At 47.2% G+C, this 12137-nt stretch overlaps 1 protein-coding gene and 1 long non-coding RNA gene across 2 annotated transcripts; one reads left to right on the top strand and one right to left on the bottom strand.

Annotated features, from left to right (window-relative positions):
• Positions 1-1256: 1256 nt before the first annotated feature.
• On the bottom strand, positions 1257-9234 carry LOC144367249 (uncharacterized). The gene is made up of 2 exons (XR_013426579.1): positions 9093-9234; positions 1257-6152 (listed from the first exon to the last, which is right to left on the bottom strand). It is a non-coding gene; the product is annotated as an uncharacterized LOC144367249 (long non-coding RNA).
• On the top strand, positions 6978-11056 carry LOC101961346 (left-right determination factor 2). The gene is made up of 4 exons (XM_005326531.4): positions 6978-7697; positions 9052-9286; positions 9471-9713; positions 10124-11056. Exons 1-4 carry the CDS (start codon positions 7448-7450, stop codon positions 10485-10487), a joined length of 1092 nt encoding a protein of 363 aa, XP_005326588.1. The 5' UTR covers positions 6978-7447; the 3' UTR covers positions 10488-11056.
• Positions 11057-12137: the final 1081 nt, after the last annotated feature.

Genomic DNA, 12137 nt, shown 5'->3' with positions numbered 1-12137 from the left:
TTGTTTTTATTATTATTATTATTATTTTGCAGTGTTGGGCATCAAACCCAGGACCTTGGGTGAGCTAAGCAAGTGCTCTAACACTGAGCAACAATCTCAGTCAATGTGATCTTTCTGAATCCTGAAGTCTTTCCTTTAAGAAGGGAGGGGAAGGATTTGAGCTTGGCTGCTGGGGTGAGGCAGCTCACAGCTATGGAAGGAGGAGTGGGAAGCTCCAGGCTGCAGCCCTGGCGAGAGAGCAGCCAGGCCAGCCCTGTCAGTGGTTTTTACTCAGGGCACCAGGGCCTGCTTCAAGTCGATGCTGCCACAGATAGGAAATGTGGCCAAGACACACACCCAGGCGTTGGCCTCCCAGGTGGTTCCCCAATCTGGAAGTGATTCACAGGCAGGTGGAGCCCAGGTGTGACTAAAGCCCTAAAGGGAACAAACAAAACAAAATGAAACCAAGTCTGTTTGAGTCTCTCCCATCTGAAAAGCCCATTTCTGTTTGGTAAACCAGTTTAAAAAACTGTGGGTGGGAATCAACTGGACCCAGACTCAGAACCAAGGGGGTCAAAAAGGTTGAGTCCAGGAGTGGAGTCACTACAGGTTGGGGCCCAGCATTTGGGGGTCTCCAGGGTGGCCACTGTCCCTTTCTTGCATAGGAACAGATACTACTGTGAATGCTGAGGTGCAGAGGACCTTTGCTGCAGAGGAGTCCTTGCAGGACTCTATTTAAAAGAAAAAAAATGACTGCTACATTATTTGTGTATTCCCTATAATAGATGAGTTTGATGATTGTCGATTATTTTTCAAGATTGTTCGATTATTTTTTTAATTACTGTTGCTTTGAGAGCTATCAGAATATTAAGCTACACTTATTTTATTTTGTTCCAGTCTAGTCCCTGAGGTTTCATCATTTTGTCCCCTTAGGAAAAAAAAAAAAAAGGTGTGTATGTATGGGTATGTTTGTGTGGTGTGTGTGTGTGTGTGTGTGTGTGTGTGTGTGTATGAGAGAGAGAGAGAGAGAGAGAGAGTTTTTTTTTTAATGTAAAAAACAAAAAAGGGGGGCTGGGGTGGTGGCTCAGTGGTAGGGCACTTGCCTAGCACATGTGAGGCACTAGGTTCGAGTCTCAGCACCACATATAAATAAATAAAATAAAATAAAGGTACATCAATAACTAAAAAAAAATTTAAAAAAGGGTGGGGAGTGGTGTGTGAAATTCTTTTCATGTTGATTCTTTTCATGTTGATGTAAAATAATATATTCAGTTCACTTTTGCATATGTTTAACTGATTCCAATTCCAACCAAGTTTCAGGCTGGTTTTCTTTTGGGCTAAGTAAGTAAGAGGTTCCCCAGAGAAGCCCACAATAAGGAAAAGATAGGACAAACTCTTGAGATACCCTTTAAAATTAGGGAAAAGATGGGTGGAACAGAGCTAATCCTGAGGAAGCAGCTGGTGATTCTGGTGTCCTTTTTTTTTTAGGTCCCAGGGATTGAATCCAGGAGCACTTTCCCACTGAGCCACATCCCCAGCCCTTTTGTATATTTTATTCAGAGACAGGATCTCACTAAGTTGCTTAGGGCCTCACTCAATTGCTGAGGCTGACTTTGAACTCTCAATCTTCCTGCCTCAGCCTCCTGAGCCCCTGGGCTTATAGGTGTGCACCACCATGCCTGGCTTTGGTATTCTGGGCACAGTCACCTGCCTTTTCTACTGCACAAACTGCAGAAATAATGGAGGACTTAGGGCCCTGAGAAATGTGTGTAGCCAAGTCACTGTGCACCCACATTTGTCCACACATGCCCTCACTGAGTCGGATGTGGGTCCAGCTGTCCTCTGTATAACATGAGGGCTGGTGGTCTCAGCACATTGCCCTCAGCCCACACACACTGGTAGGCCTGAATCCAGGGGGAGTTGCGAGGCCAGTGGCAGTCCCACTTTATCTGCTGGAGGACCACTTAGCAACATCAGGATAGCACTGGAGCCCTGGGCTGGGCTGTGGCCTTGGGTGGGAATCAGATGGTGGGTGGGAATGAGGCTGTGGGACTGGGAGGGCAGAGTGGGCAGGGTATTGGTGGATAGGTCAGGAGCAGGGATTGCAGCCTCCCTAGCATTCAGGTGGGCCCTTGATGGGGGGACAAAGGTGGTCCTATAGTTTCCACCTCAGCTCTCTGCAAGCTTGAGGGTATTTCCTAAAAAAAAAAATTGTGCACTATGATTGCAAATCCTTCAGTGAGTACATATAGAAGGCAATCAGAGAGGTAAATATTAGAAAAAGAAACAGAACAATCACTATTAGCAAATATTTTTTCCCTTTCCCAAGTAAAGGAATATTATCTCTAAATACTATAGCTTAGTTCTGCCCTCATTTTGGATTTTAAGTACATGGAATCATTTACATCCTTTGTGTTTAGCTACTGCTACTTTTATACAACTCTGGTTCATTGTCTTCTTTTACACTGTTGGTGGTTGCTTCAGTTCAGTTTTTTAAAGAATATTTATTTTTTAGCTGTAGTGGGATATAATACCTTTATTGTATTTATATATATGTGGTTTGAGGGTTGAACCCAGGGCCTCGCTCGTGTTAGGCGAGAGCTGTACCACTGAGCCACGATCCCAGTCCCAGATTCTTTGTTTGTGTGTGTGTGTGTGTGTGTGTGTGTGTGTGTGTGTGTGTGTGTGTGTGGTACTGAGGATTGAATTCCAGGGCTTCATCTATACTAAGCACACACTCTACCTCTGAGATACCCCTTCGGCCTGTTTGGACTCATAAAACAATGCTGTAATAATCATTCTTGTGCATGAATATCTGTCTGACTGGATGGAATTGTTGGGTCTTTGGGTAATGAGATAACTTGAACTGCTATAAATACTGTCAAAGAGTTCTCTAGTATGCTTATATTCTTGCTAGCAATATATAAGAGTTCTCATTCCTCCAGATAGTTACCAAATTAGTATTATTCAACATCTATTCTTGATTTTTTTTTAATCCTCCTATTATTGGGTTCAGGGTGTAGCATAGTGGTAGAGTACATGCATGCCTGAGGCCCTGGGTTCAATTCATAGCACCGAACACGAAAACAAAAACAAAATTTCTTAAAGCTATTATAGATACCTCCTCCTTAACATGATAAAATATATTTACCTCAACTGTAAAGCTCATAACTTAATGAAGAAACAGTAAAGGAGTCCTATTAAAATCAAGAACAAAACAATGATATCTCCTATCACTAATTTTATTTAAAATTGTTCTAGAGATACTAGCTAATGAAATTAGACAACAGGAAAAAACCAGAGGAGGGGTTGGGGGTAGAGCTCAGAGGTGGAGCACTTGCCTGGCCTGTGTGAGGCTCTAGGTTTAATCCTAGCACCATAAAAACAGAGGAAAGGAAAGAAAAGAAGAGGAAAGGGGAGGGGAGAGGTAGGAAGGAGAAAGGAACAGAGGAGAGGGAATAAAAAAAACTGGGTGTAGTGGTACATGGCTATAACCCCAGCTACTCTGAAGACTGCAGCAGGAGAGTGGTGAGTTCAAGTCCGGCTTGGACAGCATAGTGAGACCTCATCTCACCTCAACAACAAAAACAACAACAAATTGGGGGTGGGGTATAGCTTAGTAGTAGAGTCTGTGCTGAGCATCTCCCAGGTTCTGAGTTTGATTTCCAAAAATGCAAAAAATTATAAAGATGCCATGCGCAGTGGCACACGCCTGTAATCCCAGTGGCTCAGAGGGTGAGGCAGGAGGACTGAGAGTTCAAAGCCAGCCTCAGCAATTTAGCAAGGCCCTAAGCAACTCAGCAAGACCCTGTCTCTAAATAAAATATAGAAAAGGGTTGGGGATGTGGCTCAGTAGTTAAGAGCCCCCAGGTTCAATCCTGGGTACCAAAAAAAAAAATCGTAAATTATAATTTTGATGGGCTGGGGATGTGGCTCAAGTGGTAGCTCGCTCGCCTGGCATGCGTGCAGCCAGCGTTCGATCCTCAGCACCACATACAAACAAAGATGTTGTGTCCGCCGAAAACTAAAAAATAAATATTAAAAAAAAGATAAATTATAATTTTGAAAAGAATTATATGCATATGGTGGGAACAATAACAGGAATGAAGGGAGAATGACATTTCCTTATTTCCTTCCATATATTTGAATGTTGCACTATTTGAATTATTTATCAAAAAATTTTAGAAATGTTAAACTATATTTGTTTTTTTTTAAATTTTTAATGTTTATTTTTCAGTTTTTTCGGTGGACACAACATCTTTGTTTGTATGTAGTGCTGAGGATCGAACCCGGGCCACACTCATGCCAGGCCAGCGTTCTACAGCTTGAGCCACATCCCCAGCCCCTATATTTGGTTTTTAATCTATCTATATTTTAAAAGTTAAACATTTAGATACTTAATAACAGTGGGAAAGTCTCCTACTATGTATTAAGTACCTATTGTTATCAGGAGGCCTGCAAATACCTCCATTAGTGTGGACAAATTTACTGTAAAAAGCCCATTATTTAGCTCAGTGGGTCTGCTAGCTGTAATCCCAGCATTTGGGGGCTGAGCAGGGAGACTGCAAGTTCAAGGCCAGCCTTGGCAATTTAGAGAAATCCTGTCTCAAAATAAAAAATGAAAAACACTAGGGATATAGTTCAGTAGTAGGGCAACCCCCAGTGTCAGAAAAGAGAGAGAGAGAGAGAGAGAGAGAAAGAGAAAGAAAAAGACATTATCCCTATTTCTAGAGAGAGACTCATATTAAAGATGGCAGGAAACACACAGAGAAAGCACACAGCTAGTGTGCTTACAGTTTGAACTCACACTTGCCATGAAGGCAGAAGGGGCTATATGAACTTAAACGTGAATCCTGCAGGGTGTGGTGGTGGCACAGCAACTTGGGAGGCTGAGGCAGGAGGATCACAAGTTCCAGGGCAACTTAGCAACTTAATGAGGCCCTAAGCAATTAAGTGAGACGCTGTGTTAAAAAATAAAAAATGTTGGGGACATGACTCAGTAGTTAAGCATCCCTGGGTTCAATTCCCGGTACCAAAAAATACCCCACAATTCTGTTTTTTTTTTTTTTCTTTTCTTTTTTTCAGTACCAGGAATTGAACTCAAGGACACTTAGCCACTGAGCCACATCCCCAGCCCTATTTTGTATTTTATTTAGAGATAGGGTCTCACTGAGTTGCTTAGCAACTCCTGATTCTCTGTCTCAGCCTCCGGAGCCACTGAGATTGCAGGCATATTCTTTTTTATTTTTTTTTATTTTTAATATTTAATTTTTAGTTCTCGGCGGACACAACATCTTTGTTGGTATGTGGTGCTGAGGCCCGCAAGTTAATTCTTATTCCTGCCTTGTCCCACCTTCCTCAGCTCCCAGAGAGCCCCAGGGAAGGCTGGGCTGCTCTGGGAGAACAATAAGGGCTCATCCAGGGGCTGTCTAAAGACCCCAGCAGCCACATGGAGTCAGGAGGTTGAAGGTGGGGTTGGGGCAGCCCAGAGCACCTAAGAACTCACAGTAGTGCCTGTTCCTGCACAGGAAGGGGACAGAGTCACCTGGAAACCCCCAGATGCTGCGCTCCAACCTGGAAGTGACCCCACTCCTGGACCCGGTCTTTTTTGACCTCTGAGTCCTCCTTGGTTCTAAGTCTGGGTTCAGCTGATTCCTACCCACAGAGGCCCCCTGATGACCTCTGACTGTTTTCTCCTGGCCCTCAACTGGCAGCCTGACTTCTGTTTGGGGTCAAATCCTGACCTTGCAGGGAAAGGAGGGTGGTAGTGAGGGTTCCACTTGTATCCCAGCCCCTTTTGTTACTCATTTCCCCAGGATGGTCAGGTCACTGCCCTTTCCAGTGTCCTTAGAATTTGAACCTAGGGCCAGAGTCAAAATGGGACCTGAGTTAGGGGTACTGAGTCTCATTCCAGTGACCCTGACTCTTTGCTCAGAACAGAAGATGTTTTTCTGAGGTCACTTTACCACTTCCAGCAGCCGGACCTGGGCCAGACACAGGTGGGGGTGGCGGGATAGCCAGGCTCCTCTTCTGCATAACAAAGGGTGGGGCTGACCTCCCACTGGGCAACAGTCCAGCCGGTTGACAAGTCTCCCAATCCACATTGGCTTTTTTCTTTTGGCTTCTGGGTAGGGTTGCCAGATTCCGCAAATAAAACGTAGGACTGGCGAAATCTGAAGCACAGACAAGCAATGAATGCTTAATATATGTCAAATTGCATTCTGTATTCTATCTGGCAGGGCTTTCCATGGCTGATTGCCCAATTTTATTTCCTCAGTATAATTCTTCAATCAAATCCACATTCCTGTGTCTTGGGGAAGCCTCAGGAGACTGGGGGATTGCCACCATGCCTTCCCAGACCTGATCATCTGAATTGAGTCCACCTGGCTCCCCTCAAGGCCCCCAGGATAGGACTCTGCTACAAGTGTTTTTGTGGTGTAGAAAGAACTTCAGGCTGGGAATTGAAAGACCTGACTTTATTCAGGGTCTCAGTCTTCAACTCAGAGCCAGAGGAGGTTGTCCTCTCTGAGTCTCAATTTTCTTGGCTCATGAATTGGGAGAGAGGAGTTGGGTATGGTGGTGCATACCTGTAATCTCAGCAACTCCAGAGGCTGAGGCAGGAGGATCACAAATTCCCGGCTAGCTGCCAGCCTCAGCAATTTAGCAAGACCAGGTCTCAAAAAAAAAAAAAAAAAGTGTGTGTGTGTGTGTGTGTGTGTGTGTGTGTGTAAGGGTGGACTTTCAGCTCTAAGAAAGAGGGAGAGGTTAGAACTCCTTCTTGGACAAACCCCAGTGGCACTAAAGTCTCCCAGAATCCCTGGCCAGTAAGTCCCCCACCCCCAACAGTGGGAAGCACCAGGTTTCCCAACTATTGATCACAAACCCTGGATTTCGTTAACCGCCCCCCCCCCCCCACCCTCTGAAGCATGGACCTCAGAGGACTGAGCAGGATTGGTCCTCAGAGAGTCCTAGAACAGCATTCTAAGTCCAAATTCCAGCAGTTGGGAAACTGGCCTCCTGTAGGAAATGAAAGCCTCTTCTCCAGGAAAAAAACTCCCCCCACCTCCAGGGCCAGGGATCATACTCAGAGCCTCGTGTATGCCAGGCCAGTACTCTACCGCTGAGCCACATCCCTAGCCCAAACTTTTTTTTTTTTTTTTTTAATTTAACGAAGCCAAGGTAGAGGTCCACTGCCATGAGGCAGACAGCAACAATCAGCTATCCTCAGTCCAGACAGCCCTTTGTGCCCTTTCTAGACATCCCCCTCCTCAAGGCTCAAGAGACTGTCTAGCTGCTGAGCTCCCAGGAGGTCCAAGGGGTGTGACTTACCCCCTCCCTCTCCACCCCAGGGCCGGCTATAAAGCTAGCCAGCTCTGACTCTCAGCACACCCAGTGCCTGGACCCAAGACCCTTCTGCAGCCTCCTTGAAGACACATCCACAGATTCCTTGCTGCTCCCCAGCAGAACCATGCGACCTCTGTGGCTCTGTTGGGCTCTCTGGGTGCTGCCCGTGACCAGGCTTGGGGAGGCCCTGACCGAACAGCAGGTCCTGGAAAGCCTGCTGAGGCAGCTGAGGCTCAACCAAGTGCCAGTCCTGGACAAGGCTGATGTGGAGGGGTTGACCATCCCTGCTGAAGTCGGGGCCCAATATGTGACCCTGTTGCAGCGCAGCCATGGGGACCGATCCCGTGGAAAGAGGTTCAGCCAGAGCTTTCCAGGTGAGCCTTCCTCTTTCTGCATCTTGGTCCTTGTGGGGAAGATACGGATTGGTTTTCACCTCTGTTTTGTGGTGCTCTGTTAAGAGGATGTGTGGAGGCTATGGTCCAAGAGGCAGTGAGGAGGGTGTTTGGGCCTGGGCCCTTAGGCTCTGGCTATGCACTGAGGGACACTTAAGGTGTCAGGTTAGACCTTCTGGCAAAACCCAGGCCCCAGAGAAGAGGAGGAGGCAGAGGAAAGCAGAGCCACTAGGCTTGGGTAGGTGTGGCTAGGACCAGGTTCCCCCAGAAAGCTAGGTAGGGTACAGGCAAGATTTCCTGGGGTCTGTTTCCACATTGCCACTCTGGTTTGAGGGTGACCTGGAATAAATTGCCTTAAAAACTTTTCTCAACCATTTGCTCACCTGGAACAGTGGACAACTATGTCTCACCTATCTGCCTCCCAGCATGGGTGAGTGGATGTGGGTAGAAGCTGCTTGGGTAGCTGGAAATACTTAAGTGTGACAGCAGAAGTGTCCAGTGTCAGGGTTTCAGCTGTACCTCTATCCTAGTGCAGCCTTTTACCCCCAGAGCTAGAATCACTCCCTTATGCCCCAGCTTCACCCACCTCCTTTCTCCTCTCCTGCCATGCCTAGGGAGATGAGGATCCAGAACAGGCAGCTGAGGTGACTGTTGGCAGCAAATGTGGCCTATCGGGTGATCATCCTGCAAACCTGGAGCCTCAGATGTTAGTGACAGGTTGATGGGTGCCTCTGAGGACAGTGTTATAAATGTCCCAGACATCTTCCTCAAAGCTCAGTAGCCCTGCCAAAGTTCTTTAGAAGCACTTGGCTCCCTGTTCCTCCCTTTGGGGACATTTAGCTGAGCATGAGTTCCCTCACCACAGGAGGAAATGAGAGTAAATTCAGGACCCTCTCTCTGAATTTAAGAAAAGTACAGTTCAACTGGTGACCACAGATTTCCATATTCCAGGTTCTCTGTAGCCCCCTTTCCATTTCCCTTCTATGACACCCTACTCCCTTTTCCTAAGGAAATCAGCATTGCTGCACACTTGAGGGCCCAGTCCTCTGCACAGAGTCCCAAAGCTGCCCCTACCCTCTCAAGGTGGAGGTTGCTAGTAAACAAGCCCCAGTTCCATGTGATTGTTTTAGGACACAAAGCCTGACTGCAAATTTTTAAAATTATTCTTTTATTGGGGGATGGGGAAGAATGCTTCTTTCCTAGTCCACCAGTTTCCCAGGCTCCAAACTTTTCCTTTGGATTACCAGGAAATTCTGTTTATGGACCCTGGGCCCTGCAACCCTCTGAGCTCTCCTGGTGCCCCGAGAGGCTCAACTAACCCTGCTCTTGTCTCCAGAGGTGGCTGGCAAGTTCCTGGTGTCCGAGGCTTCCACATACCTGCTGGTGTTTGGCATGGAGCAGCGGCTGCCCGCCAACAGCGAACTGGTGCAGGCTGTGCTGCGGCTCTTCCAGGAACCGGTCCCTCAGGCTGCCCTCCTCAGGCAAGAGCGAAACGCCTGGGTTCGGGTCACCATTGAGTGGCTGCGCTTTCGCGACGATGGCTCCAACCGCACCTCTCTCATAGACTCCAGGTGGGGATTCCAGCTGCTCTGCGCTGGGGGAGGGGAGGGGATAGGCAGGAAGGAGGCAGCTTTGTCCAGGAGAGCAGGAAAGGGCGGGATCACGGGTGGAGGCGGAGGAGGGGTAGCTTTCCTCCAGGGCCCTCCAGACAGACGGTTGTCCCAGTCCTCACCCCTCATGCGGGTCTCTGTCCAGGCTGGTGTCCATCCACGAGAGCGGCTGGAAGGCCTTCGATGTGACCGAGGCTGTGAACTTCTGGCAGCAGCTGAGCAGGCCCCGGCAGCCCCTGCTGCTGCAGGTGTCGGTGCAGAGGGAGCACCTGGGCCCTGGGGCCTCGGGTGCACCCCAGCTGGTCCGCTTCGCCGCGCAGGGGGCACTGGGAGCTGAGCAGAGCGAGCCCCAGCTGGAGTTGCACACGCTGGATCTCAAGGACTATGGGTAGGCGTTGTGGGTCAAACTGATGAGCTCAAGTAGAGAGACAAAAAGGGAATTAAATTGATTTTGAAATGGGCAACTTTTCAGAGTGTGTAAATGAATGAGAACATTTATAAATTCTCCCTGTGACTCTTAAGTGGAGGCTCTCAGTAAATATCAGTTATTTATTTTATAGTTATTTTTAGTTATCCAGTGTCTGACACAAATATCCTGCGTTTTTCTTTCTTTATTATTATAATGCTGGGGATGGAACCCAGGGCCTTGTGCATGCTAAGCAAACACACTACCACTGAGCTACACCCCCAGTTCAGTATCCAACTTTTTGAACATATTGAGATGGATCATAAACTTTCAGTACTTTTGACCTCAGCTCTTCCAGCTCATCTCTGACTTATCTCTCTTTGTCCCCACAGAGCTCAAGGTAATTGTGACCCTGAGACACCAGTGACCCAGGGCACCCGCTGCTGCCGCCAGCAGATGTATTTGGACCTTCAGGGAATGAAGTGGGCTGAGAACTGGGTCCTGGAGCCCCCAGGCTTCCTGGTCTATGAATGTGTGGGCAGCTGCCTGCAGCCCCCAGAGTCCCTGACCTTCAAGTGGCCATATCTGGGGCCAAGACAGTGCATCGCCTCAGAGACAACCTCGCTGCCCATGATTGTGAACATCAAGGAAGGAGGCAGGACCAGGCCCCAGGTGGTCAGCCTGCCCAACATGAGGGTGCAGAAGTGCAGCTGTGCCTCAGATGGGGCTCCTGTGCCAAGGGGGCTAGAGCCATAGGCCCTGGTGAGGCCATAAAAGGACTTGGCTTCTGTGTGTGTCTGAAGTGTTCTAGGGCCCCAGAGAGACTGAACCCTGAAGAACAAATGCTCTGTGCTCTCAACTGAGCTCTGGCTTTGCTTCCTCTGACAATTCAGCTTACTTTCTAAAATTTGCTTCCCAGGAATCGGACTCCCTGGCTGCTGGGTAGCCCTTGCACTGTATTCTAAGCACTTACATGTGTAGATACTGTAACATATGGGCAGAAACCCACAAATTTTCATTGTTTCCTTGACCTGTCACTGGGTCTGGGCTGAGCTCCGGTCTCTACTCTTAACCTAAGACCTGAATTTAAGGTTTAATTTATGCATCACCAACCCAGATAATCAGGGCTTTGCAAGACCCAAATAAAACACATTTATTCTGTAATTTTATATTTCTATGTTTTAACCAAAGTTCTGCAAATTGATGAGAGAACAGAAAATTCTACAGAGGTCAACTTGATTGGAAAACTAAGGAAAGAGCCAGCTAATGTTTGGTTAAGGTCTTAAGTAATTTCGAAATTTAAAATTAAATGCATTCAGAGTCTAGTATCTGTGGTGCCTTTTTTTCAGAATTGGGACAGAGATCTTTTTGTTGTTGACATTTAGACTTTTTTGGGCAGTGATTGGGACTTTATTTCAATTCTAGTTGCATGAAAATAAAAAAAGCTGTTATCTAAATCAACACTGATACTACAAGAATGTGGGTCACTCCTTCAGATCTTAGGCAAATAAAGAGAGCAAATGTTCACAATGTTGGATATAATATTTTCGAATGCCAAGATTACAGGGCCTTTTAAGCTGTAACCTTGACATTCTAGGTTCTTTACCAGTCTCCACAGCTTCTGTTAGCTGTAAATTCAATAGCCTTTAAATTTTCATTCCTTCTCTATCAAGTAGGAACAATCCCTAACTTCCATACTCTTGATTTAAGGAAATACTGGTTTTATAACCACTTCACACATTGGCATAAGGAGGGTTATGGTTATCTTGACTCACATTTGGATTCACAACAGACTTCTCTTAATTTTGAAATAAATTTAATTGAGGATCCTCCTTCCCTCCCTATCCCCCAGGGTTGAAGACTGAACTCAGGCCCTTGCACATGCTAGGCCATTGAGCTAAATCCCCAACCCCTAAAATGAGGATCCTAAATTTTCTTTTCATCAGTGGCTTCGCCATTCTAATATAACTGGGACTAGACCCTGCATTTCCTTGGTCCCAGGGCACAGACCAGGCAGGTGGGGACCATCAACTTAGGCAGAGATGAAGACACACAGCTGGGGGATGAGAGGAGGAAGGAGTTTGGATAGGAGCAGTCTGAGGAGCTAGAGGGATGTCCAGGGGATCATTAACAAGAACCTGGCAAGATCAGGTGTGGGGTTCTTGGCAACAGCAGATACCAGAGCAGGAGGGGTCATAAAAGGCAGAGATAAGAGGTGGCGGGGGGGGGGGGGGGGGGGGGACGACCACGACGATGACGACACGGGCAGAGGAAAACTCTGGGGAAATAACTAGTGGCTAAGAGTTTCAGGGGAGAGATGGAAGCCAGATGGGTCCCAGAACTGAGAGAGGAAGGACAAGACACCCCCACCCTGCCCAGGCAGCCATGGGCTGGTGCTAGAATCAG

Source organism: Ictidomys tridecemlineatus, chromosome 10 (assembly GCF_052094955.1).
Source record: "Ictidomys tridecemlineatus isolate mIctTri1 chromosome 10, mIctTri1.hap1, whole genome shotgun sequence".
Lineage (NCBI taxonomy): Eukaryota > Metazoa > Chordata > Mammalia > Rodentia > Sciuridae > Ictidomys > Ictidomys tridecemlineatus.
The sequence above is the reverse complement of the archived record's forward strand: the minus strand, read 5'-3'. Positions and strand labels throughout refer to the sequence as shown.

Coding starts and splice junctions, on each gene's coding strand:
- LOC101961346 (XM_005326531.4), top strand. CDS start 7,448: ATGCGACCTCTGTGGCTCTGTTGGGCTCTCTGGGTGCTGCCCGTGACC. Junction 7,698..9,051: donor GTTCAGCCAGAGCTTTCCAG/GTGAGCCTTCCT, acceptor TCTTGTCTCCAG/AGGTGGCTGGCAAGTTCCTG. Junction 9,287..9,470: donor ACCTCTCTCATAGACTCCAG/GTGGGGATTCCA, acceptor GTCTCTGTCCAG/GCTGGTGTCCATCCACGAGA.